General features: G+C 31.7%; 1 protein-coding gene across 1 annotated transcript; it reads left to right on the forward strand.

Moving 5' to 3' along the window:
* The first annotated feature begins 4,902 nt into the window (after positions 1-4,902).
* LOC129307462 (protein LIGHT-DEPENDENT SHORT HYPOCOTYLS 10-like) lies at positions 4,903-9,605 on the forward strand. The gene is made up of 2 exons (XM_054948435.1): positions 4,903-5,694; positions 9,301-9,605. The coding sequence occupies exon 1, from the start codon at positions 4,925-4,927 to the stop codon at positions 5,651-5,653; it is 729 nt and encodes a 242-aa protein (XP_054804410.1). The 5' UTR covers positions 4,903-4,924; the 3' UTR covers positions 5,654-5,694; positions 9,301-9,605.
* The last annotated feature ends 306 nt before the right edge of the window (positions 9,606-9,911 follow it).

Consider the following 9,911-nt stretch of genomic DNA (forward strand, 5'->3'; position numbering starts at 1 on the left):
CTTTTGACTACATACTCTCCCTGGTTCTATTTATGAAGTAAAGAGAAAAAAATTTTAGTTTTGTTTATAAATCACATCAATAAATTTTCATTACAAATTTTTATTTTTACCTTCCTTTGAATGTTGGAGAGAGAAAATGTGTTATTAAATTATGTATATTTAATAATGATAAAGTTAAAAACTTATTAAATTTTTAAACAGAGTTAATAAATTTTAAAATTTTCCTTAGTTTTAATAAAATATATTAAAAATAACTTATAAAATAATTAGAGTACAAATGTGTCTCCGGGTAATTATGTGGTTTGTTAAGAGTTATTCTTCTGATTCTATTTATAGGATAGAGGGAGAATATTTATTTTAATATTATTTATAAGACACTTCAATTATTATTATGTTTATCTTTACCATTTTACCTCTATTAAATATAAGAAAATTTATTACATGATAGAATATTTTATTTTAAAGTAGATATATTTTGATAGAGTTAATGAAATTAATTAAGATTTTTTTTGATTTTAATAAAAGTGTTAGAAGTGATTTATAAATAAAATTAGAGGGAGTGCTGATTATTCAACAAACTTAAAGACTCCACGTTTCATGTGAACCTTGGCCAAAGTATATGCGCTTCACGAGACGGCGACTTCGGAATTTATTGATTGAGTTTAAATAATTCACTTGTATATAGTATCAGTTACTGTTGAATTTGTTTTATTTGAAACAGTATATAGGAACTTTTCCTCGAAAACTTATTAATTGCCTGAATCTACGTGGGGAAAGTTTCTGTGGGGGCAATATTATTGTATTTAACCACTTGATCCTTGCTTCCAATTAATGAATTATAATGTTGTCCTTAATTTATAGAAAGTTCACAATGGCCAGTTATTGCAATTATAACTCTCTTAATGCCTATTTTGCCTTTCTTTTATCTTCTTCACCAACTCCTCAACTCACTCTCATCAGATAATCTCCGTGAACCCAAGCTTACGGTGGACTAAACATCTATTATCTATCATTTGCATTTTAAATAATAAAATGAATTTCATTACAAAGCATATCTTTTGTTCCTGCCAATTAATGCACCTATGCATATGTCGCATGCACTTTACGAAAAAAACAAGCAAAATTATAACATTTATTTCTTGAATTTTTTCAATTATATAATTTTTTTTGCTAGAAACAATTATATATATTATCAATTCAGTTTATCAATTTTGACTTGAAACAACTGAATAATTATAATTTCTTGATTCATAACAATTTAATCCTTATAATTTTTTTTTTACCCAATACAACTTATGCCCTATAATTATTTAATGGGGAAACATAATTATTGGTTCTTTTAGTTTCTTAGATTTTGCTTTTAGTCTCTGTAGTTTAACTTTTTTAGTATTTTTAGACTAAAAACACTAAAACTATATGAATCTTAATAATAAATCTTATCCAACTTTATTGAAACTATAAGAATTAAAAAGATTGAAAAAATTTCAGGGATTAAAAGCAAAACTCAGTGTAACTATAGAGATTGATAATTCTATTTTTTATTATTTAATTTAATAAACTATAAGGACACAATAGTATTGAAGTTAAATTTCAAAGATTAAAGGGATAATTGAAAGAAAATTTTAAAATTAAAATTTATATTATCCTAAAAAAATGATAGTCATCATTGTCATTCATGAGTTGACATTGATATGGTAAAAGTTCACTTAAAATATAAGGCCAAGGTATAATTTTGCCCCTAAATAACTATTCTTAGAGAAGCAATGTTGCTTCTAAACTATTTATCGTAGCAATGCTACTCCTAAACTAATTAAATCAGAGCAATTAAACATCCTTTACTATAGTTAGTGGGACCCACTTTTTATGAGTTAAGGTATAATTTTGCCTTTAAATTATTCTCAAAGCAATAATGTTGCTCTCGCTGTTTAAAAATCATAAACGTTCATTAATTGTAGCTAGTGAGACCCATTTTTCATTATCTCTATTTAGTTAACATTGAATCATGTCAGGATTTTAACTAAATTGTGGCATTCTAGTTGCTGAATTAGTTTTTGGGCAACCACTTCATGATAGTCTATGTATAAACTTTTTTGTTTATAATACATATAAGAGAGTATATTTATTTATGATAGTAATATTCTACATTGATCCATTCAAGGCAATAAGAAGTGACTTTTTTACCCTTGAAATATTGTTTATATGCTTTTTGTTGGATCAAGAGCTCCTCTTATAATGTTGTTAGTGTGAATTTATACTTCAACTATTGTAATATTTGCTGAAGAAAATTATTATAAAAATTGAGCTTCTTTTCAATATATAGGCCATGATTCATTGGAATGTTGGTGGAGGATATCATGACATAAATAAATACTTTTACATGAATATTGAATGTTAGAAAAGATGTGAATATAATTGCACTAGTATAAAAAGCAACATTGTTTGAATTTAATTAGTTTAAGGAGGACACTGCTCCTTTGATAATGTTTTAGGAGCAACATTATTATGATGAGTAATTTAAATATAACATTGTTCCTCTAAAAATAGTTTAATAAAATTACACCTTAACTCTAAAATAAATTATTTTCTTGCCGAGAGGATCCGAACCCCCAAATTTACTATCTCTCTACCATTGGAATATTGAATTTGAAGTTGCAAGCGACTCCAAATTACAGTGCCTGACGAAGATAAAAGAGAGTAATGTTAGCATTTCTTGGATTGTCAATTACCAATATGCGTTAAAAACGAAACTTTACCCAAACCATATTCTACCGGTTTCCTCAATTGCTATTCTTACACAGGGCAATGCTTAACTACTAATTAACGTGTTTAAGTAACAATATCGTCTAATTTATTTGTACGACGGTTCATTCATTCATGGAGATTTTTTTTTTTTGAAAAGGGATCGGTATACAGCAAGGAGCAGTGAAAAGAAAATTTTAGGAATTGATGTGACTATTAATGTTAGATGTTTAACACTAGCATAGCCTAAAAAGGGTGATTATTGTTACATGAAGACTAATGAGCCTGTGGGGCCAGATGCAGCATCCAATAGATTAGGAATATATGACGTCCTATAGCTATTAGTGACAAAAATTAAGGCAAGCCATCATGGGGAAAACTTTTTGTTCATAGACTAAAATTTTCAAATATTCATGATACCTTTTCCATCACCCTGAGCTAGCTAGCTAGGCGGGAGATGTTCAGTTAATCTAGTATGTTTTACAGTGTTAATGGTGTATGGTTGGATTGAGGGACGATAATAAACGACAAGTCGTTTTCATGCATGGACAATGGTACTCTCTCAAACCGGACATTTAGAGCTTAAAACTCACAAACAGCATTCAAGCTTCATCTCTCCCGACCCCATACGGTTTTTACTCTTCACAGCAAATTTTGAAAACCGCCTTAAATACTAGCAAACCTGAAATCAACTAACAACCAACCTCCAAATAATTAATCTCTTTTCATCACTAATTAATCTATGTAATGTACAGATACCTGATGTTTGGTTCAATTATTGGTAATGGAGTTATATTAATTTAACAAGAATGTCACAAGTTTGAATTTTGAAAATGTGATAACGTTGTTGGTAGAGCTTATATCCGAAAGAGTCATATCCTGACTTAATTTATATTAGTTTGAAATGTTAGGTGCTCTACATACAGAAAATCTACTCCTCTAACCTTATTTGTAGAACAGAGAGAATATTAATTTTAATTTTTTATCTTTTTGTTCTTGTTAAATATTACAAAAAATTATTAAAAATAATTTTTTATTCTTAGGAGTAGAATAGAGATAAAAATTCATTAAATTTTAAAATAGAGTTAATAATTTTTTTTATTTTGATAAAATACGGTAAAAGTAAATTATAAATTGCAGTATGAATAGGAGTTCCCTGCTTTCTATATATGCACATCCAGACTGGATAACTTTGTTATTATTACATCATACATATCTTCTATTAAATCATATTTGTTAAAAATATATTAATTCGGTTTTGGTGGGCCATGATATCTTTTTCTCTGGTGATAAAACTGGTTGGCCACGATTTAACTTGCTAAAAGAAAAGATAAACCAATTTTAGGTTAAGAGAGAGGGTTGATTTGATGGTTATATATATATATATATATATATTATTTACATAATTATGAGGTCACACTCGGTGAAAACGATGTATATCTAATTAAGAAAATCAGTATTATTAAATAGACGCTAATCAATGGTTAGATCTCAAATAATGAAATTCCCCAATCGAATTAGCCTTGGACTTAAAGCAGTAAGCACCGACTAGGAGTCATCTAATTAATTGGTTCACCTCCACTCAGAGACAAAATAAACCAACTATGCATGACTCTTAATCGCACCAAGTGTGCGAGACCATGATGCCTGTTGTGAAAGTAACAATCATTGTATTATTGATGATGCCAAACATCTTTATAATATAATACAATTGAATTACCTTTATGTCCCATTTTTTTTTCCTTTGAAGAATCAACCAAATGTTATTACGTTGCGTATTAGTAAAAAGAATTCTTTTAACAAACAAGAGTTGATTATAGTGAAAAGGATTATAATTGTTTAAGCATGCAGGGATTCGAGCTCAAAATCATGGTTTTTTAAAATTTTATTCAAACACTCTACATTTTTTCGAACTATCAAAATCAATTTCAAAAAATATTTTTGTTAATCAATTTTTTTATAATTAATTTTTATCAATTGAAATGCAAACACACCCATAAAATGTCTTTGGTAAATATACTCTTAATTAAATGCGGCGATTCTTAAATCTGACCCAGTTTTAAAAAGGAATGCTTTTTTTAAAAAATATATAGAAAATCTTGGTGCATATATATAGGTGAAAAAAGATGGAAATGCAAAAACGAGAGAGAAGAAAAAGGGTGCAAAAGCAGCTTCAAAGGGGCCCATGACATGTCCTCTCAAAGAAGTCGTGATTTTCATCTTTCTTCACTGCACTAAACCCCATTCTTTCACCTTCCTTTCCTCCCCAAATTGTCATTTCCATTGTCCCCAAACCACTAACTTAATATCTGGAACCTTCCACACCAATTACCTTCTCTGCAATATAGCCATGGCTACCGTGTCCGGCGAATTTCAAATCAATTCCGGTCAGGCAACCTCGTCGGCAAGGAGAGCCGGGGTCGTTGGTGATCAGCAGGAGAAACAGCAGACAACGCCGCTGAGCAGGTACGAGTCACAGAAGCGGCGAGACTGGAACACCTTCGGCCAGTACCTGAAGAACCAGACACCTTCTGTTTCTCTCTCTCAATGTAACTACAACCATGTCCTAGAATTTCTGCGATACCTCGATCAGTTCGGGAAGACTAAGGTCCACTTACATGGCTGCGTGTTTTTCGGCCAACCCGACCCGCCTGCCCCTTGCACCTGTCCCCTCAGGCAGGCCTGGGGAAGCCTGGACGCCCTCATCGGACGTCTACGGGCCGCCTTCGAAGAGCATGGAGGCTCACCGGAGAATAATCCTTTCGGAAGTGGAGCTATTAGGGTGTATCTGCGTGAAGTGAAGGAGTGTCAGGCAAAGGCAAGAGGAATTCTGTACAAGAAGAAGAAGAAGAAGAGACCCCAAATTAAGGGACCTGATCACACAGCCAAGACTCTCAAGCAAACGGCTTCTTGATAAAACGTAACTATGTGCGCCTCCCTCAGCTTTCGTTTCAGGTATATATATAGATATATATATTCTGTTTCATATAGATGAATGAATAATGGAAGATATTTCGCTCAGAAAGACACAAGATAAGAGGATGCAATAGAGATCAGACACTAGGAAATTGATTTGAAGTACATATACACAGGATTACATTGATTTGTACCGTACGTAGTGTGCGTACGAAACCCTAGAAGTAGGGGTAAAAACCCTAATTTTGCAGATAGTAAAATAATGGGGGATTGGACAGTTTTGCCTAGACAATTAACATTTCACAAGAGCGGAGACTATTGTTAGGCTGAAAAGAATTGAGAATAATCCCTCTCCCATTGTTACTTTCTCTCTCCTATCATTCAAATCACTGTTTTTGCAGCTTCCTAATTAAATACTCCTCTCAGGGTGTTTACTTTATACTTAATTTGGGCCTTTTCTCTGATTCTGCTGGATTTTTTGTGCTCCCCATATTTCTTGTGTGGCCCTTCATGTGTCATTACGTTGCATGTAATTACATACACAGATTGACGTAGAAACATAAACATACTCGAATTCCCAGATATAAAATCCAAGCAAATGAATGTATATACAAATATCACTCCTTCTAGTTTCAAATGCTGGTTTGGAGCATATAAATTGAACTTTGTTGTTATATATCACCCTCCTATTTTCTTTTAGGAACCTACGAAATTGGGTTTAACTAGTTGTTCAATATGTTGACCATACCTTTTAAGATGTTTCATTTTATAACCAAGTTAATTAGTAGTGGATGTGTGAAGGCTAGTGGCCTAGCGAGCACTACAATATGTCTTTTCTTTTTTGGGTTTGTCTGGTTAATTACTGTCATTTGATTGTCTTTTGTTGTCCACAGTAGATATGAGTCCTCTTTACAATCTTAGTAGATATCAATGCTGTGTGAATTCCGTATTGGAATTACCAAAAGTTCCAAAATACTTTGTACTTATTATAAAATGTGAAAATTTGTTTAATTGAACATATTATAAGACAACTAGAAATGTGTACTTGTGCATAATTTGGCTTCCTATACGCACAATTTAAAGATTAGTAGCTAGAATTATATACAGTAGGGGTGTGTGTGTGTGTGTGTGTGTTTATTTCCATAGATTTAGACGAGAGTGTATGTGAATATAGTTTATGCTTGGATAGATTTATAATGATAATAGTTGGTTCGATCAATGAAGACTTGGATGAATGACAAGAAAATATCAAATACGCACTTTACGTTATTAAAGGGTTGAATACACACACACACACAAAATGAAAAATAGACTTTTGCTTTATTTTTCTTTTCTTTTGAATTTGTCATGTTGGTGCATGTAGCATAAGATAATATAATACATTTGAACTTTCTGTTTACATTTTTTGTGTACAAGAAAGGATGTTGATTGGGGCTACAAAGGGGATCTTCATGGGCTTTGGAGAGGTTCTTATAAATATATGTTCAACACCGCATTTCGAATAAAAATCTCAAAAAACATTAATAATTAATAAGCCCCTGGATTTTTTAAACGCATATACCTCTAGTGTTTTAATCTAACTCTATTTAATATAAGACTTTTCTTTACATAATCTTGCGCTTAACTTTTAACATATTAATGATTGATTTGAATTAAAATCTTATAAGCGCAAAAGCACGTTCCTTAATTTGTAAACGATGTACTCACACTGACAGTCTACTTACAGTTCAAGATTTTAATTTAGCTCCTTACACTCAAGAATTAAATCCTTATATTAAATTTGTATAAATTTGCCTCCAATGTTCTATATAAAATCCTTGGCAAATAAAAAGTACCCTTCTTGTGTGTTTGTAAAAGTTTGAAGCTAAGTCACCTAAAATTTTGCCATAATTATTTAGTTTGAATCAATATAATTCATAAACCTAGTTGTTAGGAATGGAGAGTGATTGCTCAGGAATCAGGGGTAAAGGAGAAACGGGCAAGAGTAATGAAAAAACATCATATATCTTAATTTAAAATCTCAAGACTCAACTTTATTCAATATGAAACTTCCCACATCTATTTAAATTTACTTACACTTAAACAACCTAACACCGGTTTTGTCCGGTTTTGTCCTTTGCATATAGCATGTAAAAGGTTTTGGTAAGTATTGGAATTTTAATGTTCCAAATGTTGTAACTAAGGATGAAGGTGCTTGGAAGAGGATCTCCTGAAATACCTCATGAGGATGAATTTAGAGATAGGGAAAGTGCTTAGCTCTCTCTTGATATTTTTTTCTCTAATTTTATCGTTCTTTATAAGGTACGTAAAAGCTATTAAGACAATTAATACTGCATAGAGGTAACAATCTTCTTAGATGACCTGGCCTCATAGTCTTAGTTAATTAAGACATTACAATATAGCTTGGAGTCCAAATACGAGCAACTTTAATTTAGCTCAAATAACTAACAATCCTTGGGACGTCAGCTAATTAAACCGTGTGAAATTGGCGGGAGTCACATTTTCTAATCAGATTGTGTAAACATATAAATAAAGTGAGACTGTAATACAAATTATAAATACAGGAATTTTCATCACTCAGGAAATTAGCTAGTCAGGCCAAATTAAGAACCAGTTGCAAATTAAATTAGCAATTGTATACTGAAATTTTTATCTGCTTGGAGTTTAGAAATGCATTCATGATTGTAAATATGCTTATCAGAGAGTTGATTAAAAGGCAATTGATTATATATATATATATATATATATGGACTTATACATGCTTAAGGGAAGTCTTGCCAGGTGTGATTTAATTAGTAGACAACGTTTATTAATGCTGTAATCAAAGCGGAAAATCAATCTCCATCTCTTCGTGGAGAACTCTGTTGCATTAGGCATTGTTGCTTAGTGGATGCGAGTACGTGGGTCTATAACTAGATATATTATACGTGTCTTCATTATAATTCAATCGTACTCATTCTAATCAAGGTCAACATGGATTGTAATGTCAAGTGTGAGTTCGCTTGAAGTGACATGGGAAAAAAGTCACATATCAAATAGAGTTGAATTAGAGAAGAGGTATTTAAGTGAAAAAGACCCATAAATTCAATGCTTTAAAATTTTGGATTAAGATATAGTATCATACTCATTTATATGTATTTTCTTGAAAGAATTAGGTGGCTCAATTATATTTTTCCCTCCTCTGAGATGTGACCCAGTATGACGTACGTGTCTTCTTGAAAATCGGATAGAGTTGATTAAAGAAGATGCATGTAAGTAAAAACAATCTGGGTTAAGATGTGGTGTCAAACTAAAAAATAGATTCTAGAAGCTAAAAAAGGGTATTTTGAGCAATTTCAATAATCGGGTTCATTGATATTCTTGGTATAGTAGATGCTATCACACATACTATCATACTCAATTCGATGGAATTGTTTGATCTTAAAGGGGATCCTCTATAATTTCGCACAATTGAGGAGTTATTTTTTGGTTTCGTCTAGTCATTAATAACTTGATTATTTTTAGATAATAGTAGATAGAAACAACGCTCGTCATCTTTACTCATATGCCCTCCTAAAATCATTGGGCCTTGTGCTTTAGGGGAGTGGAAAGAAAATTTTATAGTGTATGTATGATCTCAGTTCGAGGAGTAATGGTTACATGCAGGGCTATACGAAAGACGAAGAAGCTGGATTTAGCAGAACTGTTATATGGAGAAGGGAAAGAAGAGCATTGGCTGATGTGCTGCGTCATCCACGTATTTCGGCAAAGAGAAGGGAAAGAAAAATCAATGTGTGGTTAAGTAATAATGCAGAGAATTTATAGTCTCGGTAAAACCACCTTAATTAATTACTCTGATTACTACTCCTGCTGTCTTCCCATGCATATTTATATGTATATGTTACATTGTTACCTATGGATATTAGATATTAATGTTAGCTTAAAATATCCCATCAATTAAGGCAAATTAATATCTTTCTCCATGCTATCCACCGCTCCAAATGTCTCGCTTGGGTTAGACATTATAATAATTAATAAGCTCAGTCATTACAAGCTATTAATATACACGTCAGATTCAGATATATAAATTAAAAACCTACGTAATGTAGTGATAGTACTAATATTGTAACTGCGCTTTACAATTTGACAGCTTTCTCTAATGCATGGTTTCATTTTTTTTTCCCCTGGCACCATAATTTGAAGCAAAACTTCAACGCTTCATTTGTGATGCTCGATATATATATATATATATATATATATATGCGTTGTTGCAGAAA

This window comes from Prosopis cineraria, unplaced genomic scaffold, assembly GCF_029017545.1.
Source record: "Prosopis cineraria cultivar Desert tree isolate PC_DT_omini unplaced genomic scaffold, ASM2901754v1 PC3, whole genome shotgun sequence".
NCBI classification, from domain to species: Eukaryota; Viridiplantae; Streptophyta; class Magnoliopsida; order Fabales; family Fabaceae; genus Prosopis; species Prosopis cineraria.